General features: G+C 50.1%; 1 protein-coding gene across 1 annotated transcript; it reads right to left on the bottom strand.

Moving 5' to 3' along the window:
• Positions 1–5,971: 5,971 nt before the first annotated feature.
• LOC136569386 (serine/threonine-protein kinase PAK 3-like) lies at positions 5,972–22,704 on the bottom strand. The gene is given in 14 exon segments (XM_066569782.1): positions 5,972–6,061; positions 6,391–6,528; positions 6,987–7,183; positions 7,619–7,718; positions 8,365–8,482; positions 9,006–9,118; positions 10,271–10,319; positions 11,572–11,635; positions 12,582–12,680; positions 12,683–12,762; positions 12,989–13,111; positions 13,615–13,737; positions 14,123–14,160; positions 22,612–22,704. Coding segments are annotated over 14 exon segments (1,425 nt in total).
• Positions 22,705–22,878: the final 174 nt, after the last annotated feature.

Raw genomic sequence — 22,878 nt, 5'->3', positions numbered from 1 at the left:
TCCCCTCACTACATTATAACTCTAACATTCTCAGCTTCTCATAGATTGGTTTTTCCATTGTCCCCCTCCATTGTGGTGGAGAAGGGGAGAGAGGAGAGGCTTTCCCAGGACTATCTCAAGATGAGGACATAGAAAGGAGGGAAGGCCTTAGAAAGAAAAAACAACGCTCAGGATGCCTCTTTGGGAAGGAAGCAAATGTGCAATTTCTTAATATCCAGCCACAAATCTCTGGAGTCTTGACAGCCAAGAAGCACAGGAACCTGGAAACCTTGTTGTGAGACACTGGAGGACATTGCTGGCTCAAGCCCTTTCAGGCGCTTGTAGGTGGGGAAAGGGGCAGACCAAACCTTGCTCTGCTGAGGCGATGCCCTACTCTGCACGCCCCACACCCCCAGGCCTGCATCCCAGCCCAGCTGTGGCCGCTGATCCCTGGCACACCAGAGGCAAGGCTCCACAGCTGTGTCTGGAGCCCCTAACCCAGCTCCTAAATGGCCAGGTGAGTGGGAGCCCCATGTGGGGGAAGGCCCCAGGAAAGCCAAAGGCTATTTACCTCGGGATGTGTGGCCACCACATCTCTTGACCCTACCTCCTCTTGGAATTTCTATCAGCTGAACACCACTGGAACCAGGAGTGGTAGCTATGTTGGTTCTTTTCTGTCATTCTCTCTTTCTCTTTCTTTTCCCAATTCCATCCTCTCAGATTTTTGAGAAATTTAAAATCTATCAGGCTTAGACTTTGTTAAGCTCAATGGGCTAAGTTAATGCTTCATGGAAAGTTTTATGTTGATTGAATCCTGCTCAAAGGGTTTTTTTTGCCTTCTAAGTTCTCTGATTCTCAAAATTGCCCGGGAAGAGTTTTTTGTTGTTCCAACTCCTGGAGAACGTCTCGTCAGTATTTCTCCCGCTTTTCTAACTCAGAGTACTTGAACAAGTTTAAGTCCTTTTAAAGTCTCTCATAGAGCAACGTTGTTGGGGCCTTACATCTTAATTGGCACAGCAAGCAGGGTACTCTTGAGGTGACACGGGCCTTTTATACAGCAGGAACTGCTGGTGACATAATAAAGGAGAAATCAATTTTCAGTCAAAGCTGCTATTTCCTGGCAGAAAAGTAATGGAATCCCACGCAGAAACTGATCTGAACTGCTCTCCAGTGACCGACTTGCTAAAAGCTTCAATAAAAACTTGCCCAGCACGAAAGAGAGAGGGGGACTGAGGGAAACTGGCACCATCCGCAGTTACTTGTGCAGAAAAGGTGACCTTTGGCAGAAGAAAATTAAACATTCCCAGGGAAGGACCATGCCTGGTAGCCATAGGCATGGAGGTTTGACTCAGAGAGCTGAATGTTGCCCAACAGCTAGAAAAGGAGCTGAACCAATTGCAAATTGCCTCAGAGCCTGAAACAATAGGCGGCCTCAGGCCAGAGCAGGAACTGAATGCTGGGGTGAAGGCAGCCCCCAAAACATGAGAAACCACTGAAAGACGCTGCTGCAAAGCCAAAGAGCCTTAGAGCTGCAATTTAACACTGCTGGGCAAGGCCTGGAACCAGCGCTTTCCAGACTCCAGGAACAGCCGGGCCTCCCTGACTGCAAGGTCAGCCCCGCAGCCCCTGGCAGGGCTTTAATGCCTCAAAGCCCAACCTCGCCCCTCAGCCCAAACTGCGCCCGCCCCTCCCAAACACAGAGGCGGGACGGCGCCGAGGGGATGTCACCTTCCTCTGCTCCCTGCAGGACAGGTTCCGCTGTGCACAGCCAATCTTCTCCCCTCCTTCTCATCCCAAGCCCTCCCCGCGGATAAAGAAGGAATTCGCTCCTCAGGAGGCAGAGTCTGGGAGGGAGTGATACGTCAGTCTGCAACAGAAGTGGTTGAATTACACGGGAAAATTAACAATGATCCCAAAGAAATGGAGAATGTTTGGGGAATTTTTCTCTTGGGGAGGAATGAAATAAATCTTTTGGAGAAGGAAGCACATGGTGAAAAGCCCTGGTCTTCTGCCTGGGGAACAGCTGTGGTTTGCAAAGTTTGGACCCCTTGGAGAGGAGAGAACCCCCAAGCAATGCATGAGAAACAGGGGATGTCCCATTCACCTCCTTCAGTGTTATTGTAATTTATTTCAAAATTTATGGATGAAGGCTGAGAAAACAAAATCTCGGCACCACCTCCAAAACGTGAGTTGGGAGAAGGTGGTGAATTCAAATATCCCAAGAGGCTCTCTGGAAAGAAATTGGGCAATAAGTAGAGACTCATTTTCCCTGTATTCTCAAGGAAGCTTTGCAAACTGCTCCTCCTGTGCCTCCTTCTGGCAGCCGTGGGCATTGAGCCTTGTCTGCCACCAGAGCCTGGAGGCAGAAATGCTGCTGCTAGAGAATCTGTAACCCTTAGGAGAAAATGCTTTCATCATGGTGCAAGTTTGTTGTTTTGGTCTCACTGATGTGATAAATGGCTGTGATTCATGCTAACAAAATTGTAAATATATCAATAGTTTTGGAAGATAGTTGGGAAAAGTATATGTGATCAGTGTTATGAAGCAGATAGGTTTTTTAGCTGATACCTGAGGGAAACAGGATACGGGGATTGGATTTCACCTTGGGAACGGACTAAGTATTGGTAAGGTACTTGATATTTGAAAGAAGGTAACTCTTGCCAAATAAGTTTTATTAGTGATTGTCACTTTCTTGATGTCTTCTACATTTCTTTATACAGACTTTAATTGCAGGTTTGATTAAAGCATCACCAAAACTTTCTCAGGCAGAGAACACAAAAGTGGATAGTTCCTGTGTATGAAGTAGGTCCAAGTGGGACTGACTTTTCTTCTTTGAGAGGTGTTTCATGGAAAGATGAAGTGGTACAGGACTGAAGAACTGCTGTTCTTCACTGCATTGAGTGTTCCCATGTTTTTATCTTGCTAAGTTTTAAGACATTCATGTTCATGTGTTTTATATACGTTTGGTGCAAGCACTATTGAGAAATTTTTGTATTTTCTCTCTGGTTGCCACAGGGGGTGGGGAAGATTCTTCCCTAAACTTTTCATAGGAAAACTTTGAGACATCTTCCTATCGCCTCAGAGCAAAGCAGAAAATTACTCCACCAGGGCAAGTATGTGTAGGTTTGGTGGGGGATGTGTAGAGCATGATTGTGCAGAAGAAAGGCATGTGGAACTGTTGGTGGCCCCTGGAAGCAGGGAGAAAAGGGGCTGACAGAGGAGCAGAGGTGGCAGCTGGAAAGCTCTCTCCAGCTGTGGACATAGAAGGCAGAAGTGGTTAGGCTGACTGAAGACAAGAAGAAAGATTTTGGGTTTGAGAAGCACTGAAGGGTTAGGTGAAGTCAGGAAAGGTATTTGGTCTGAAGCCAGTAGCTTGACTGCAATGATACGCTGAGGAGGTTGGAGCCTCTTGAGTTTTGTGATGTCTTTGAGCCCCACCCCTGAGGCAATCCAGACTATTGCGACTCTGAAGTCATTTCAGATGACGTTCCTGAGAAAGGCTGCTCTGCTGTCATTTTCTGAAAGACAGTGAGAGGATCCCTCTCTGGCTGCCTCTTCCCTTCTCTGCCCCACATGACAGCCAAAGTGAGTCCATTGCCAGCAGGAGGGGTGTGCAAATGGGGAATGTCCTGGGGACGCATGGCCAGCGTGGAGCACTGCTATTGGCATGCCAAAAGTCTGGTGGGGAGAAAGCTTCTTGTGTCTCGTTTGCAAGCTGAGCTTCCTATCCCCTTTCAAAGCCTTTCACAGTCTAGTGCTCTGTCAACAGTGCCTCAGTTCTGTGATGGGAATTCTGAAGTACTTTCAGAGGAGCCTTGCCTGAAAGAGAACAGGTCTGGCTTGCAGTGCATTGCTCTGTAGGCCTTAGGAAGTTGCTTTGCCAGCCCTTACCCACTTACTGGCCAAAAAACACATGTGAAAGACTGAAGCTTTGCCAGCTGTGACAGTGCCCCAAAGAGAAGGCAGTTAGGGGCAAAATAAGGAGAATTATTTTGGTGCTGGCACACACATCAGGTACCAGGTGGGTGAGAAAAGCCATCTGTAAATAGCTCAGCTGACAATCAGGGAGGGGAAGGTGCAAAGAAAGGCAGAGGTAGAAATCTCAAAGGAATGAGAGGACTATGTACAGAAGTTGAAACTAGCTAAAAGAAAAAACAAAAAGAAAGAGTAATTGGATAAAATACTGAAAAAATTAAGCAAGTCTTCTCTTGGTGCTGGATGGTGCATTGGGGGATAGTGTTGGCAGCTTTGGGTGCCCATCCCAAAGCCATCACCTGTTTTCCCTCTGCCCTGACGGGTTCAGACAGGCTGTTGATCTGCATGGCCACTCCCAGTTGGCCCCAGAGTCCTCTCCACTTCATGATCAGCTCACCATAAGTTTTCTGGCTGTCATCCGTTGTGGCTTCTCTTCTCCTGAGCCTTGGTGTTGGTCATTGTTGTCTGATGTGTGGCTGTGTGGTCATTTTTGGCCCGTGCCCTCCAGGACAAACCCCCACACTCCCCCTTTTTTGTTTTATTTAAAATGAAAGGTATAACAATCATAGTAAAAATAATATCTTCTTATAGCTAAAACCAACACAATACTTAGTAGATTTTAACTAAACTTGGGAATTACAATAAACAGGTGGGTTGATATTGCAGACATAAGCAAACAAGAAGTAAATACAATTTTCATTTCCCCTCACTTCTCAGGCCCTGAGTCCCAGACGGCTCCCCGCCACTTCATTCCCCCTCACTTACCCACAAAACAAAAGAGAACAGAAAATCAAAGCCAAAAGACTTATGGTGGAACCTTTCCCAAGTGGCCTTCAGCAAACACACAAGTCAAAAGAAAAGGTTTTATGGGGGACTAGAATGGGGGAACCTTCCAGTGGTGCAGGGCACAGAACTCCTGTGGGGGCAACAGAGTCGGTCCTCCAGCTGTTTTTTTCTCAACTTTTATTGTAGCTCTGATCTCTGAAATACGTATTGCAGCAAAAATGGGGGACTGCTAATACAAGAGAAAAGTGCGGGCAGGGTTGAGGGCAGTCAGAAAGTGGGTTAGGGTAGGATCCAGGATGCCTGCCAGGGCCATCCTGGCAAGGGGTCAGAAGAGGAGGGGAAATGGCAGATGGCTGGTGGCTCGCCTGTGCTTGCTCTTGAGCAGGTTCCATCTCCCGGCCTGTCCTTCCCAGGGACAATGGGTTCAAGGAAGCAGGGGTGGAACAGGAAAACTGGGAAAGGAAGTCTATCAAATATTGTGCAACTAAAATTTAAATTTAAATGGTAGTCAAATATACCGTCAGTTACCAGCAAACAAAGCAAAGTAAATGATTTTCAATAATCACGGTATCAAATGTATATTGAAACGATAAACAGGAGAGCAGGGGAGAGGTTAAAGTCTAGGGCACATTCTTCCAGGCCACAGCCCCAGGAAGTGCCCTAGCAGGCCCACAGGCCTCCACAGTGGCTCAGGCAGGTCCCAACTGCACAAGTTTTCACTCCCTCATGTTGGCCTTGGTTCCCGTGGCAGAACTTGCCTTCCCGCTGGACACTCACCTGCACCTGAGCCCCTGGAGAAGCCCGGCTCCCTCCCCCTCTGCCCAAAGCCACAGCAGCATCCCCAGCAGTGACACCACTGCTCTGCTCCATTCGGCCCTACTCTGCTCCTCTAGTCACAGCTGCAATGCCTGTATCTCCACAAGAGCTTGTGGCCTGGAGGCACTGAAGGAAGAAGACCTTTGCACGCTTCCAAACCGTGCCACAAATCCCATCCATGTGTCTTCCCACATCGAAGAAACACCTGACCATTCAGAAGCAAATTTAGAGCTTATTCACAGGGTGAGAACAAAGGGACCCTTCCAGCACAGTGAAGGTTTCATTTCTTAGAGTATTTATTTTGACTACCAGTCGCAACAAACTACAAACTATGAGCTATAATCTAGAAACTACAAACTACGAGCTATAATCTACAAACTACAAACTCCTAAAACAACAATGGCCTCTTCCAGGGCTAGTATCTCCTGTTGGCCATAAACTGCTGCGTGGCCATGATCAGAGGCGTCAGGTCGGAGGTCGGCTTGGCTGATGTTACAAACGGATGCTGCCCAAAGAGAAAAAGAAAACATGAACTCACAGGCTGAAACAGGCTTTCTCTGGCTTCCAGAAAGACACAGAAAGAAGAAAAGGAGGGCATTCTGGGCACCACTGTCCGTGAATCCAGATGTCTTCAGCTTAAGGAGATTTGGTCTAGGTGACCTTGAAAGGCTCCTTCCAAGGCATCCTAGGCCAGGATTCTCCTTTGTTTTCCTTTGCAAGCCCCCAGACTGGAGATTCTTAGGAGCGGGCCCCATCAGACGCCTTGGACTTGAGCAGATGAGGAGCCCCTGGCAGCGGGCAGCTGGCGCAGCCTGCAGCCGCTTTGCCTTTTACCTGCAGCAGTTCCTGGGCAGACCAGCGCCTGTCCTCGTCCCTCTCCAGGCAGCAGTGCAGAAAGTCTCGCAACCACGCCGACTGTTGCCTGGGCTTCTGCAGCTTCGGCCTGCCCCCACTGCTGATCAGCTCTTGAACCTAGAGAAGAAGCAAATGCCACGCTCTACCTGTCTCCTTCGCACCCCAAACTGCTCACACACACCCCACGGGACAGGCTCCACTCTCCTGTGGCACTTTACTCCCTGCCAGAGCCTGGCAGATACCTTTCCTACCCCTACTGAAAGAACACAAAGCCACAGGCAGCCATAGCCAGTCCAATAGGCAAAGGCTCTTGCCTTCACCCCTGATTTCACTGGCTGATGGGGACTAAAAGCCCAGCTTTGCCCTTTTGTCAAAGCTTCCGTCAAGCAAAAGGCATCACCATTTTTTGTGCGGTTTGTGCGCTGAAATGGCAAGGGGACGATCTGGACAAGGAGCACGAGAGACTATGCAGCCTGGAACCTCTCATTTCCAGGTGTTAGCAAGCTTGCCAGGCAGAAGAATGGGAGCAGATTGTGTTTGGGTGACGGCAGTATCTGAGAGCACTTGCAGCGCACCGTGCGAGAGGTTTTCATCTGGTAAGGAGGCGCCCCTTCCACCATCTCGATCCCCACAATGCCGAAGGACCAGATGTCCACTTTGGGGCCATAGAGCTTCCTGGTGAAGATTTCTGGCGCCATCCAGTAAGTGGTCCCAACAGCTGATCTCCGTTTGCTCTGCTCAGCGGTCAGCTGAGCAGCAAGGCCAAAATCAGCTGAGGAGAAGAAACAGGCCAGCGTGAACGAGGAAAGCAAACCAAAGAAATCCCCACTGTACCAATGTCCAAGAGGGCAGCGTGGAACCTGGCTGCCATCAAGGGGCCATGCTGCCATTCCTCTGGCCTGCAGCCCAGGAAATACCGAATTGGCCACTTAGCAAAAGCCCCAGGTTTCAGGCAGTGGCTTTTAGTGCCCTGAAGCTATTAGACTGTAAGTGCCTTGCTTGGGAAGGGACACACCCACAAGCCAAAGGCACTCCTGAGCCCTTGTTCCCAGCAACACCTCCCTGCACCTTGGGGCTGTGCTCTGTGCTTGCAGCAGGGCAGCCTGGACTGCAGGGAACCGGCAGACCACTGCAGGGAACCGGCAGTCACCCAAAGGCAGCCCCACACCGCAGCCTGCCACGGCTGAGCCTGGCCAACAACACCCACCCAACTTGACGGATCCGTCCAGACCCAGGAGAATGTTGTGGCTTTTGACGTCTCGGTGGATCACTTGCTTGGAGTGAAGGAAATCCAGGCCTTGCAGGCACTGAGAGAGGAAAAAGAAACACCAGCCTAAGTGGATTTCATCCCACAAGCGGGGAAGTGGCACACCTGCAACACTGCAACATTCCTGGGCCATGCTGAGCCATGGCACGACAGGCTGCTGGCAAGGGCAAGAGCTTGCTGCTCCAACACGAGGACAGCAGTGCCTTTCTAAGTGAGGGTGTGTTTGCTTCTGAAAGAGAAAGGACAATTGTTCCTCCGGCCACTGCCCTGCAACCACAGACTGCAGCAGCACTGCTGCAGTGGCTGTGCTCTCTCCAGCCAGACAAGAGTGGATGCTTTTGCAAACACCCCTTTGGTGCAAGGCTCTCTTCGAGGCTGAGCTCCATGACAGCCCAGTGTGTATCTTTGTCTGTGCCACTTATTTTACATTGTGCCACCAGCAACTTTGCCCGTCCAGGGAAGGAATGCAGCACACACAGGCTCCAGGCAAGAGTTTAGAGAGGCAAATACAAACACACGAGAAGAAGGGCAGGAACACTGGCAGGCACTTCAGATGCTCTTGCTACTGCCAGTCATAAGAGAAAGGCAGCAAGGAGGCTCAGAAGATGAAATCTCTCCTTTCCTTGTCACCCATTTGGAAGGACCATCCCAACCAAGGCGTGGGAAGCACAGGCACCATCCCTTACCTCCCGAGAGACAGCTGCTATCTCTCCTTCTGCCAGGCGAGTCTCCCTGATGACATCGTGTAAGGAACCTCCGTCCATGTATTCCATCACGAGCCAGAGTTCCTCGTCCAGCAGGTAGCTGAAAGGAGGAAACAACAGCCTGGAGATGAAGGCGTGCACTCACACCACCGGATGGATTCTTGTTTCTGTGTCTCTCTCAGAGGAAGACAGGAGGAAGTGAGCAGTCATTCACTACGCTCTACAGGCCTTGAACTCTGGGCAGTCTAAAACACTGCTTGGTATATCCACACCAATGAAAAGGCCAAGGGAAATACAATCTGCAGTGCTTTGGCAGCACTTCAGACCCATGGGGAAAAAATCCAACCCCAAACCCAACAAAACCATGGGGTGAGAGCACAGGAACTTTGAGGCTGTTGGTTCAGTAAGATAGGGCCAAGTCCGGCCTTTGAAAGCGCCCTTCAAACTCGGGATGCCAGGAAAGAGTAATGCAGCCCCAATGCAATCTCCTCCCAAGACACTGTAGATCAGCCCAGAAACAGGAATGAACAGCTCCATCCTCTGCCATCCACCAAAGGAGTGGTTGAACCTCTGGCTTGCAGGATGTGAATGACCTTTCAGAGCAGAACAGCAGAACCACTCACCTGTCTACATAGTTGACAAGGTTGGCGTGCTTATTGCCACGCATGACCTGGATTTCATTCAGGCACAGTTCGCTGCCGCTCTCTTGCAGGAGACTAATTTTCTTTATGGCCACCTAAAACATGGAAAACCATGAACCAAAGAAGTCTGTGGCACAGGACCACAAGGGCAACATGGAGACAGTGATTATGGGATGATAGTGCTGGGCTGGGCCAAGCTGCCTTGTGACAGGACATCAGACCGCCTGCTCGGGCACCTCCCAGGACACAGAGCCACGTACCCTTTGCCCTGGAAACCTGGCAGAAACACGCTCTAAGCTCTCCACCTCAGAGGTCTAACAACACTCACTGTGCCCAGGGCCAGTCTTCTCCCATGGCCTTACTTTATCATCCCCATGCTCATTCACACACCTCTTGCAAGCAGGAAGCCATTTTGTGCCAGTAAAAATGGAGCAAAACTGCTGGGAAACCATTGGCACTTCTAGGGGATTTGATCATTACTCCAGCAGTCACTCGCATTCTCCATTGCACAACAACAAAGCAAACAGTTAGAGATGTGGCAGATAAAATGCTGTCCTAACAACATCCTGAGGGCTATTCCTCCTAAGAAATACAACCCTACATACTTCACGATGAAAAAAGTCCACGATGATGAAAACATCATTAAGGACACCTCCAAAAACCACAATCCTAGCACTTCCTCACTTCAGGAAGTGCTAGGATTGTGGTTTCATTTCACCTTTCATTTTGCTCCACTCAAATACTTTTCTTCACACCGCTGACATTTGCGTTTACTCCCTGACTAGAAAAAGAAATAACCCATGGCTTGATCATCTAGGGATATACACCGGGTTACGAGCAGGGCTTAGGCCCTTGAGAGTCTCCTTGCAGACCACTCTGTCTAAGCACAGTTCCAAGGGCAGCACTGCAGGTGCCTACAGAACTACCAGCACGATTCCCATGTATTTGCTAACAGCCAGAAAAGAGAACTCAGGAACCCTGCAGCCCCAAAGAGCAGTGCCATGCTCTGAGACACCACCTGGGCACTAAGACGCAGCCAGCGTGTCCTCCTCTGGCCTCCTTGCATTCCCAGGGGCAGCTGAGAAGGACAAAATCTGTCCCCACTGTATTTGGCAGGCGGACACTGCTCTGCACTTCATCTGCCTTTGCAGCAAAGCTCTCCTGGCCACCCAAAGCTCAGCCACAGCTCACAGCAGAGGGGAGGGCACTCGAGAGCTGCAGATGCTGCAGCACTGCTTGGCGCTTACCTCTTCTCCTGTGGCAGTCTCCACTGCCATGCGCACCGTGCCAAAACCCCTAGAAACAAAACAGCAGCAGAGAAAGAAGAAGTCCTTTAGTCCTTGCCAGTGCAAGACACTGCGGTCCAATGGCAAATAAGTCCTGGGGCAAACAGTAAATGGAATAGGACAGATTCTTGTCTGGGTCTTTTCCCCCTTTTCTCTTTCTCTATCTGTATACATGTGTGGGATTTTTCCAGGAACTTGCCAGTTGGGCCTTCTCCCACCTCTCCTTGGAGCCTGTCTGCCAAACTCAAGCACCACTACTGAGGCCTTCTGAGAAGCCTGAGGCCACGGAACAGCCATTGGAGGAAAGCCTCCAGACACAGATCCCTTCTCCAGCTTGCAAGGAAGTTAGTGCCCGGCCACAGCTGCAGCCACAGCCAGAGCAGGGAAAGGCTTCCATTGCTGCACACACAAATGGAGAAGTCCTCAAAACACAGGATCCTTGGACAGCGGCGTTCTGAGTCCAGAGCTGTTGTCAGCTGCTTCTCTTCGGTGCACCAGACACCTGGAGGACTCTGCTTTTCTGGAGACTTCTTGTACATTTGGCTTCTCACAGGGAAAATGTTGCAAATCAGTCCCATTTCCAGTCAGCAGAGCCGGCTTTCAAAGGGAACAGCTTGGTGGATTCTCTGCAGGAAAGGCCTAAACCCCACAGGATCCACCAGGGTTCTGCCATCAGCCAGATGATGCCTTTTCCTCTGGAGTGCATTGGCACTGGCCATTGCCCTGACAAAGCTTTGTCTTTTGCCACCTCAGCTACAAAAGAGAGCTGCTTCTTTCCTTTCTGCTTTTGCCTGCTAGACTAGGTGGTGGCCATCCAGACCACTGAATCTTGGTTTCAGCAAAATACTGGAAAGAAATGTTACCCAGAGCTGTTCCCTGACAGCTGTCAGCTGCTGACTTGACCTCTGAGGCAACAAAGTTTCTCCTCCTTTCATTCCCACGCATTCTGTATTCTTTTGAGACATGCAAAAATGCTTTCTCCTAGGAAGAGCGGCAATCAGGTGCAACAGACTTGAGGGACAGGAGATCTGCCAGGTGCTGCTCTTTGCCGCAGAAAAGACATTGCCAGCATCCAGGTGTCTTTGCCGCCATGCCTTCGGACCACAGCTGTAAATGCTGACCAGTACTGAGAGATCATCAGGCATCATCCTAACGCAGTGTCTGAACAGCTTTGGAGCTTGCCTGACGTCGCTCTGGGGAGATGTGACGCCAGCAAAATGCACAGGCCCTGCCTTTGAAGAAGGAACTGTGGCTGCGCTCACCCTTTGCCAATGGTTTCCAGCTCTGTGTACTCAGCCTCAGGATCTCCCTCGCTCACCAGCATCTCTGTAAAAATCCCAAGGAAAGATGCTCACTTCAAAAGAGATCCCACCCTGCAGCAGATCAGAAAGGCAGCCCCACTCTCTGCGACTCTGGGCCCTTTCAACTCAGGCAGTCGGCAAACAACAACACCACCGCACCACCACCGCCACCACCTCAGAAACAACAGCAGCAAGACGAGCAGCCCTGCAGCACAGATGGCCCGCACCAAACTAGAAGTCTAAACTAAAATCTAAGCACGTGCAGAAACAGTCAGAGGATACAGGGATCAGAAACCTGTAACCAAGAGAACTGGTTGTTGTCTAGAAATGTTAAGGGCAGCAGGAATAACAAAACCTTGCTGTTCCTGGCAAGCAACACTCTGTGACCTTCAACCAAAGCTTTAATCCTTGCAAACATCAAAGGCATCTTGGCTCCTGGAATCAATTGTTCTCAACTGCTGCCCTTTGCAGAACAGCAAGAATATTGCAAAGTGCTTCCAGCAGAAGCACAATCTGCAGCTTTAAGCAGGACAATTCTGCCTAAACAATGGCCTTCTGCCTTTCAGGAGCAGCAGCTCATGTTCCAACCTACTGTGCTGGGCCTTAGGAATGAGGTGCCTCAGCCTTTAGGACAGGCCGAGTTCTGAAGATGACCTTGGCCGTGCCCCACAGGAGCTCCTTGAGGCCTACTCATTGGCTGGGTCACGGCCTCCTGCTCAGCCAGAAACAACCTCTGGTTTGCCTTTTGCCTCCAGGGAAGCTCAGGCAAAGCCAAGCCAGGCTGAGCTGCTCTCAGAGGCAGGAGCAACACCCCGGTGACCCCTCACCACCTCAAAGCACAACAACAGGTCCTGTGTGGAGGCCTCAGGAGCTGGCACTCAGCTGAGGAGGAACAGGAGCTGGGACAGCTCATGCCGACACACACACACACAGGGCACTGCTCCAGCAGACAAGGATCACAAAGGACGTACTCAGCATGGCCAGGCACTTGTCCTCTGTCCTCTCTCCCAGCTGCTCTCTGCTGCCAGAGGAGCCACTCGTGCTCCAGATGCACGAGCTGCTCACGCTGCACTTGCCAGCCTGGGGACTGGAGGCTCCTTCAGAGCCTTCTGCTGCAGCTCCTGCAGGTGCCAGGACAGAGGAGGTGGAGCTCTGGGAAAAGAAAGGAGTGAGGTCACAAATGTGCCTGGCAGAGGTGCCCCTGCCATCCCATTTCAAATGCAAGCCCCTGGGAAGATGCTGCTGGCCACAGCCAGGGCTCTTCACCTCTCAGCTTTTGCAGCCCGCTTCTCCAGCTCAAGGCCCAAAATCCAAAGGCTGCTTTTACACCACGGACAAAATGGCACCACACACGCTGCTAACCAAAGCAGGCACTTACTGATGATGTTTGCTCTGGGCCTGGGCTGACAGCAGGGGCAGGTTCATGAGCACCTTCTTCCTCTTCAGCCTCTTCCTCGGGTGCAGAGGCAGCCAGAGCAGGTGCTGACGCTGCCCTTCTGCTCTGGGGACACACAGCAGCATGAGGGACAGGAAAGAACCTGGCATTCACCACCTCACCTATATTCAGCTACAGGCCCCGCTGCATCTCAGCTGTTCCTTTAGCTACTGACAGCTGCTCTCTGCGCAGGGCCAGGTCCCTCCTGGGGACAGTGTCTCCTCATATCCTGCAAGCTTCTGAACTGCACCTTTGCACTGCTCTCTTCACTGGGGACACGGAGCCTGCAGAGCCACTGGCCACCAAGGGCCTCACTTGTACCCCAGCAGCATGCCAAGACATCCTAATGCTACCTCCCATCTCTTGCTAAGACAGATTCACAGCCCCTTTCAGAACAGTAGGAAGGTGATCCCTGAACTTCCAAGTTCCAGGCCTCACTGCCTGCGGGAAGGGCAGGAAAGATTCCAGCCCTCAGCATGGTCCATGCCAGGCACGGGAGGTGCTGTCTGATCAGAAACTTGCAGCTATGCTTTGCTCCAGCCACAGGACTGCCCAGAGCTGCCACTTACTGATGCTGCATGCTCAGGCCCTGCAGTGGCAGCAGGTACACTTTGCTGGGCATCTTCCTCCCCTTGGGCCTCTTCTTCAGGAAGACACACAGCCACTGGAGGCTCCGAGGTTCCCTTAGGGCTCTGCAGACAGACAGCAGCATCAGGGACACGTAACCTCCTTTATATTCAGCTCTAGACCCAGATGCACTCAGGAGAAAGCATCTGCAGAGAAATGGGATTCTAAGGTGCTCAGACTCCAGTAAAATGGGCCAGCTAGATGGCACTGCGCTCTCTTGTGCAGGAGAAATTCCATCAGGGCAGCCACCACTTTCAGCTGCTTAAAAGTTCTGGAAAGGAACTGGAGAAAACAGCCCTGGGTCCTCCTGCTGCTGCTGTTGCTGCAAAGGGCCTGGGCTGTACTTTCATTCCTCCAGCCAGGCTGGCACCAGACCGCAACAGGCCCAGCTCACACCTTGCTCCACAATTGACAAATGCTACCAAGGCCAGAGGCTCCTTTGCCACTTACCCAAAGACCGGATTCTCTCCAGGCACGGCTGATGTGACCTGCAACACACAAGGGAAAAAGAACCAGATGCTCTAAGAAAACTGCCTGTGCTGGCCATGCCCACCCAAAAGTCAACCCAAAGACAGAGCATTCTGCTTTCACTACACCACTCCAGCAGCATCCCTTGTGGCACACAGCAAGCAAGACAACAGCAGCACAAAATACTGCCTGGTGTCTACCTTTTCTCCTCTTTGGCCACTCAACCCATAGAAACTTGAGACTGAGAAAGTCTACAAGTGGTTCTCTAACAGTCATTGCTTCTGCCCCACCTCACCCAGCAGCGGCTACAGCTCCTCTCTTTCCTCTATTTCAGTCTTCTCAAGACATTGCATGCAGCAATTGCCGTGAGCTTACTGAAAACCTTTCCCCAAGGAGGCTTCACCCAAGTCCCTCTGAGCCATGGTGGCAGTTCTATCACGACACAGCACAGGAACAGTTCCTGTGTGTGGGAGCATACAAGAACTCCTCAGAAATGTCTATCTCAGAGGCCTTTACCAAGCTCATTCTGTGATTACATCACAGAACAAATGGCTCTTTTAGCGCGCAGGAAGTGTCAAGTTCCACAGGCACATGCTGGGATGAGGGAATGCAGACAAGAAGCCTTGAACTGAGGGACTTTGCCTCAGTCCTGGAGAGTAGTGCACAGCTTTTACTGTGGACGCCTGCCAAGCTCTCCCAGTCTTCCCATCCTGGAAGTTGTCTTGCTTGAGCCAGCAAACTGAGGAGACTCCAGACTCCATTGCCACAGGCTGTGGCACGGCAGGAGCGGAATCCCCGCAGGCTACATCACAAATGCTGCCCATGCCCCACTGGCTAGAGACATGCCCTTCTTAGCTGCAGCTGTGGGCAGGGGCATTACCCAACTGAAGGCCTCTGTGTGGCATTTGGGTTTCCATATGCTGCACTGAACAAAAACGTCTACTTACGTGCCAGGTGGGTGAAAAAGTACCCGGAATAAGCCACGGTAAAAGCCGTGAAAGCTGCAGCACACACTCCCTCCATGGCTGGAGCAGTGCTGCTCAATCTGCAAGGGACAAAGCCTGTAGGGAGAAAACCAAAAAACTCAGAGTCCTGCTGGCAGAGACCTCGTCGATCAGCAGGTTCCCCTGCAGTGAGCGTGCCGCAGAGCTGCTCTGCACACTGAGCCCTTCCGGGCCTCGGCACAGCAACTCTGCCTGACAACGCTGCCATGCGGCCGCTGACATCACAATAGCAGTGCCCTGGGCTGCTTTGTGAGTTCATGCACAGAACCACACCTTCTCTACAGATAATGCCAAAAAAAGCCTGCAGCGTTCTCCTCTGCTACAAAGCCACACAAAAAGCCCTCCTAGTCCATCACCTGTTGCTCAAGGCATCTAAGAGTAAAAACACACTAAGCCCCTCTAGCCCACACTGAGAAGCTGAGCACTGAGAAGGGAGCAGGATGTGAGGAACCACATTAGTGCTCTTTGGCCACTATTGCTTCCGCGCAAAAACCAGAAGGCTTCTTCCAGCGGGACCTCCCTTAGTTCTAGAAAGCAGCAAACTATCAGAACCCAGGAAATTCCTCTTCCTGCCCTGGAGGGCTCAAGCCGCTGCCCGGGGGCTCACAGACTTTGGCACAGAACCCCAGACGCCTGTGCCTTTGATTTAGCCCTTGGAAAAAACAATCACCAATCTTGATATGAAGAATTACAAGTCAAAAGAGTTTAAGTAGAATAATAGGTAGTTTGTCACCAGGTGAAAAATAGATTTTTGAGGTTGTTAAAGTGACGGCTTGGGGGTCTCAAAATGCAGGAATTTGGATGTGCCTTGTCCATTTTCCTCCTTCTTCCTAGCCTCCATCTTCTGGGTGATGATGGCACTTTTAGATTGGTTTAGAGCAGAAGCTCACTGTCTCACTTAGGTGATAGGTATTGGGAAGTTATTGTAAATAGTGTACACATAGTTTTTAGTATAAAAAGACAACACTGCCTCTGAGGTGGGCAGTGTGCCTCAACCCAACCTGCTAGACAGACCTTGGCGGGTCGGAGAAAGAATATTATAGATAAGAAACAATAAACAACCTTGAGACCAAGAACAGAAGAGTTCCGACTCCTTCTTCAACTGCCGGGCTGGGGAAAGAGACTTTCTAACGCATCTCAGGGTCGCTCTGACCAGCAGAGATACCAAGAGCAAACAGGGAGAAGCACGACTTCAATGACATTTAGAGTTTTCTCCTAGGTACAGAGACAAGGCCATGCGTCTTTCAGCATTGTTATTCAAAACATTTTACATCAAAGCCGTGGCTGGGATTTCAGCAGGGAAACGCCATGACAGGAAATGCAAGGAGGATCCTTCTCTCTGACTCACTCTAGCAGAGAGGCCTTGGCACCAAAGCACCACCACCATTTTTTTCCCCCCACTTTTGTCCTTCCACAGTAATTTTTAGGACACAGGGCTGAGATGGGTGGCACTGAAGTGACAGCTCTGACACACAGCTGAAACCATCAGGGCAAGGGGGGCATGTGGGACTGTTTTTCTTCTCCAGCAGAACAAGGCAAGCCAGAGTGCTGACACTGATACCAAGTGAGTTCAGCCAAGCCCAAAGGAGTGCAGCCAAGCCAAGTGCAGCCCAGCAGGCTGGTAGGAAGAGGCAGCGAAGCGGCAGATCCCATTCCCACGGACATGCCCGGCGTGGCGGACTGATGGCAGTGGCAGTGCCAAACAGAGCTCCGCAGGGAGAGACAGACACCCATCAACATCGCCACTGCCACCAGCACTGCTGCAGAGAGGGAGCAGCAAACTGCCACTGCAGGTCCAGAGCTGCTCCCGGCAGCACCAGCAGCCCCCATCTACCATCAGAACCATGCCGTAAGCCCTGGCCATCCTGTCTTTGCTCCAGCAGCCCCGTGTGACACTGCACCTTTCTTGCTTAAGCCATTACCTCTTTCGCACAATTTTCTTCCTATTGTCGTCTACTGCTTTTTTTTTTTTTCCCCTCACTACATTATAACTCTAACATTCTCAGCTTCTCATAGATTGGTTTTTCCATTGTCCTCCTCCATTGTGGTGGAGAAGGGGAGAGAGGAGAGGCTTTCCCAGGACTATCTCAAGATGAGGACATAGAAAGGAGGGAAGGCCTTAGAAAGAAAAAACAACGCTCAGGATGCCTCTTTGGGAAGGAAGCAAATGTGCAAGTTTCTTAATATCCAGCCACAAATCTCTGGAGTCTTGACAGCCAAGAAGCACAGGAACCTGGAAACCTTGATGTGAGACACTGGAGGACATTGCTGGCTCAAGCCCTTTCAGGCGCTTGTAGGTGGGGAAAGGGGCAGACCAAACCTTGCTCTGCTGAGGCGATGCCCTACTCTGCACGCCCCACACCCCCAGGCCTGCATCCCAGCCCAGCTGTGGCCGCTGATCCCTGGCACACCAGAGGCAAGGCTCCACAGCTGTGTCTGGAGCCCCTAACCCAGCTCCTAAATGGCCAGGTGAGTGGGAGCCCCATGTGGGGGAAGGCCCCAGGAAAGCCAAAGGCTATTTACCTCGGGATGTGTGGCCACCACATCTCTTGACCCTACCTCCTCTTGGAATTTCTATCAGCTGAACACCACTGGAACCAGGAGTGGTAGCTATGTTGGTTCTTTTCTGTCATTCTCTCTTTCTCTTTCTTTTCCCAATTCCATCCTCTCAGATTTTTGAGAAATTTAAAATCTATCAGGCTTAGACTTTGTTAAGCTGAATGCTTCATGGACACTTTTATGTTGATTGAATCCTGCTCAAAGGGGTTTTTTGCCTTCAAAGTTCTCTGATTCTCAAAAGTTGCCAGGGAATGGTTTTTTGTTGTTCCAACTCCTGGAGAACATCTTGTCATTATTTCTCCCGCTTTTCTAACTCGGAGTACTTGAACAAGTTTAAGTCCTTTTAAAGTCTCTCATAGAGCAACGTTGTTGGGGCCTTACATCTTAATTGGCACAGCAAGCAGGGTACTCTTGAGGTGACACGGGCCTTTTATACAGCAGGAACTGCTGGTGACATAATAAAGGAGAAATCAATTTTCAAAGCTGCTATTTCCTGGCAGAAAAGTAATGGAATCCCACGCAGAAACTGATCTGAACTGCTCTCCAGTGACCGACTTGCTAAATGCTTCAATAAAAACTTGCCCAGCACGAAAGAGAGAGGGGGACTGAGGGAAACTGGCACCATCCGCAGTTACTTGTGCAGAAAAGGTGACCTTTGGCAGAAGAAAATTAAACATTCCCAGGGAAGGACCATGCCTGGTAGCCATAGGCATGGAGGTTTGACTCAGAGAGCTGAATGTTGCCCGACAGCTAGAAAAGGAGCTGAACCAATTGCAAATTGCCTCAGAGCCTGAAACAATAGGCGGCCTCAGGCCAGAGCAGGAACTGCTTGCTGGGGTGAAGGCAGCCCCCAAAACATGAGAAACCACTGAAAGACGCTGCTGCAAAGCCAAAGAGCCTTAGAGCTGCAATTTAACACTGCTGGGCAAGGCCTGGAACCAGCGCTTTCCAGACTCCAGGAACAGCCGGGCCTCCCTGACTGCAAGGTCAGCCCCGCAGCCCCTGGCAGGGCTTTAATGCCTCAAAGCCCAACCTCGCCCCTCAGCCCAAACTGCGCCCGCCCCTCCCAAACACAGAGGCGGGACGGCGCCGAGGGGATGTCACCTTCCTCTGCTCCCTGCAGGACAGGTTCCGCTGTGCACAGCCAATCTTCTCCCCTCCTTCTCATCCCAAGCCCTCCCCGCGGATAAAGAAGGAATTCGCTCCTCAGGAGGCAGAGTCTGGGAGGGAGTGATACGTCAGTCTGCAACAGAAGTGGTTGAATTACACGGGAAAATTAACAATGATCCCAAAGAAATGGAGAATGTTTGGGGAATTTTTCTCTTGGGGAGGAATGAAATAAATCTTTTGGAGAAGGAAGCACATGGTGAAAAGCCCTGGTCTTCTGCCTGGGGAACAAGCTGTGGTTTGCAAAGTTTGGACCCCTTGGAGAGGGGAGAACCCCCAAGCAATGCATGAGAAACAGGGGATGTCCCGTTCACCTCCTTCAGTGTTATTGTAATTTATTTCAAAATTTATGGATGAAGGCTGAGAAAACAAAATCTCGGCACCACCTCCAAAACGTGAGTTGGGAGAAGGTGGTGAATTCAAATATCCCAAGAGGCTCTCTGGAAAGAAATTGGGCAATAAGTAGAGATTCATTTTCCCTGTATTCTCAAGGAAGCTTTGCAAACTGCTCCTCCTGTGCCTCCTTCTGGCAGCCGTGGGCATTGAGCCTTGTCTGCCACCAGAGCCTGGAGGCAGAAATGCTGCTGCTAGAGAATCTGTAACCCTTAGGAGAAAATGCTTTCATCATGGTGCAAGTTTGTTGTTTTGGTCTCACTGATGTGATAAATGGCTGTGTTTCGTGCTAACAAAATTGTAAATATATCAATAGTTTTGGAAGATAGTTGGGAAAAGTATATGTGATCAGTGTTATGAAGCAGATAGGTTTTTTAGCTGATACCTGAGGGAAACAGGATACAGGGATTGGATTTCACCTTGGGAATGGACTAAGTATTGGTAAGGTACTTGATATTTGAAAGAAGGTAACTCTTGCCAAATACGTTTTATTAGTGATTGTCACTTTCTTGATGTCTTCTACATTTCTTTATACAGACTTTTATTGCAGGTTTGATTAAAGCATCACCAAAACTTTCTCAGGCAGAGAACACAAAAGTGGATAGTTCCTGTGTATGAAGTAGGTCCAAGTGGGACTGACTTTACTTCTTTGAGAGGTGTTTCATGGAAAGATGAAGTGGTACAGGACTGAAGAACTGCTGTTCTTCACTGCATTGAGTGTTCCCATGTTTTTATCTTGCTAAGTTTTAAGACATTCATGTTCATGTGTTTTATATACGTTTGGTGCAAGCACTATTGAGAAATTTTTGTATTTTCTCTCTGGTTGCCACAGGGGATGGGGAAGATTCTTCCCTAAACTTTTCATAGGAAAACTTTGAGACATCTTCCTATCGCCTCAGAGCAAAGCAGAAAATTACTCCACCAGGGCAAGTATGTGTAGGTTTGGTGAGGGATGTGTAGAGCATGATTGTGCAGAAGAAAGGCATGTGGAACTGTTGGTGGCCCCTGGAAGCAGGGAGAAAAGGGGCTGACAGAGGAGCAGAGGTGGCAGCTGGAAAGCTCTCTCCAGCTGTGGACATAGAAGGCAGAAGTGGTTAGGCTGACTGAAGACAAGAAGAAAGATTTTGGGTTTGAGAAGCACTGAAGGGTTAGGTAAAGTCAGGAAAGGTATTTGGTCTGAAGCCAGTAGCTTGACTGCAAGGATACGCTGAGGAGGTTGGAGCCTCTTGAGTTTTGTGATGTCTTTGAGCCCCACCCCTGAGGCAATCCAGACTATTGCGACTCTGAAGTCATTTCAGATGACGTTCCTGAGAAAGGCTGCTCTGCTGTCATTTTCTGAAACACAGTGAGAGGATCCCTCTCTGGCTGCCTCTTCCCTTCTCTGCCCCACATGACAGCCAAAGTGAGTCCATTGCCAGCAGGAGGGTTGTGCAAATGGGGAATGTCCTGGGGACGCATGGCCAGCGTGGAGCACTGCTATTGGCATGCCAAAAGTCTGGTGGGGAGAAAGCTTCTTGTGTCTCGTTTGCAAGCTGAGCTTCCTATCCCCTTTCAAAGCCTTTCACAGTCTAGTGCTCTGTCAACAGTGCCTCAGTTCTGTGATGGGAATTGTGAAGTCCTTTCAGAGAAGCCTTGCCTGAAAGAGAACAGGTCTGGCTTGCAGTGCATTGCTCTGTAGGCCTTAGGAAGTTGCTTTGCCAGCCCTTACCCACTTACTGGCCAAAAAACACATGTGAAAGACTGAAGCTTTGCCAGCTGTGACAGTGCCCCAAAGAGAAGGCAGTTAGGGGCAAAATAAGGAGAATTATTTTGGTGCTGGCACACACATCAGGTACCAGGTGGGTGAGAAAAGCCATCTGTAAATAGCTCAGCTGACAATCAGGGAGGGGAAGGTGCAAAGAAAGGAAGAGGTAGGAATCTCAAAGGAATGAGAGGACTATGTACAGAAGTTGAAACTAGCTAAAAGAAAAAAGAAAGAGTAATTGGATAAAATACTGAAAAAATTAAGCAAGTCTTCTCTTGGTGCTGGATGGTGCATTGGGTGATAGTGTTGGCAGCTTTGGGTGCCCATCCCAAAGCCATCACCTGTTTTCCCTCTGCTCTGAGACAGGTTCAGACAGGCTGTTGATCTGCATGGCCACTCCCAGTTGGCCCCAGATTCCTCTCCACTTCATGATCAGCTCACCATAAGTTTTCTGGCTGTCATCCGTTGTGGCTTCTCTTCTCCTGAGCCTTGGTGTTGGTCATTGTTGTCTGATGTGTGGCTGTGTGGTCATTTTTGGCCCATGCCCTCCAGGACAAACCCCCACACTCCCCCTTTTTTGTTTTATTTAAAATGAAAGGTATAACAATCATAGTAAAAATAATATCTTCTTATAGCTAAAACCAACACAATACTTAGTAGATTTTAACTAAACTTGGGAATTACAATAAACAGGTGGGTTGATATTGCAGACATAAGCAAACAATAAGTAAATACAATTTTCATTTCCCCTCACTTCTCAGGCCCTGAGTCCCAGACGGCTCCCCGCCACTTCATTCCCCCTTACCCACAAAACAAAAGAGAACAGAAAATCAAAGCCAAAAGACTTATGGTGGAACCTTTCCCAAGTGGCCTTCAGCAAACACACAAGTCAAAAGAAAAGGTTTTATGGGGGACTAGAATGGGGGAACCTTCCAGTGGTGCAGGGCACAGAACTCCTGTGGGGGCAACAGAGTCGGTCCTCCAGCTGTTTTTTTTCTCAACTTTTATTGTAGCTCTGATCTCTGAAATACGTATTGCAGCAAAAATGGGGGACTGCTAATACAAGAGAAAAGTGCGGGCAGGGTTGAGGGCAGTCAGAAAGTGGGTTAGGGTAGGATCCAGGATGCCTGCCAGGGCCATCCTGGCAAGGGGTCAGAAGAGGAGGGGAAATGGCAGATGGCTGGTGGCTCGCCTGTGCTTGCTCTTGAGCAGGTTCCATCTCCCGGCCTGTCCTTCCCAGGGACAATGGGTTCAAGGAAGCAGGGGTGGAACAGGAAAACTGGGAAAGGAAGTCTATCAAATATTGTGCAACTAAAATTTAAATTTAAATGGTAGTCAAATATACCGTCAGTTACCAGCAAACAAAGCAAAGTAAATGATTTTCAATAATCACGGTATCAAATGTATATTGAAACAATAAACAGGAGAGCAGGGGAGAGGTTAAAGTCTAGGGGACATTCTTCCAGGCCACAGCCCCAGGAAGTGCCCTAGCAGGCCCACAGGCCTCCACAGTGGCTCAGGCAGGTCCCAACTGCACAAGTTTTCACTCCCTCATGTTGGCCTTGGTTCCCGTGGCAGAACTTGCCTTCCCGCTGGACACTCACCTGCGCCTGAGCCCCTGGAGAAGCCCGGCTCCCTCCGCCTCTGCCCACAGCCACAGCAGCATCCCCAGCAGTGACACCACTGCTCTGCTCCATTCGGCCCTACTCTGCTCCTCTAGTCACAGCTGCAATGCCTGTATCTCCACAAGAGCTTGTGGCCTGGAGGCACTGAAGGAAGAAGACCTTTGCACGCTTCCAAACCGTGCCACAAATCCCATCCATGTGTCTTCCCACATCGAAGAAACACCTGACCATTCAGAAGCAAATTTA

The sequence above is a fragment of the Molothrus aeneus genome, chromosome Z (assembly GCF_037042795.1).
Source record: "Molothrus aeneus isolate 106 chromosome Z, BPBGC_Maene_1.0, whole genome shotgun sequence".
In the NCBI taxonomy this organism is placed as follows: domain Eukaryota; kingdom Metazoa; phylum Chordata; class Aves; order Passeriformes; family Icteridae; genus Molothrus; species Molothrus aeneus.
Note: the sequence above shows the minus strand (reverse complement) of the source record. Positions and strands in the feature narration are given on the sequence as shown.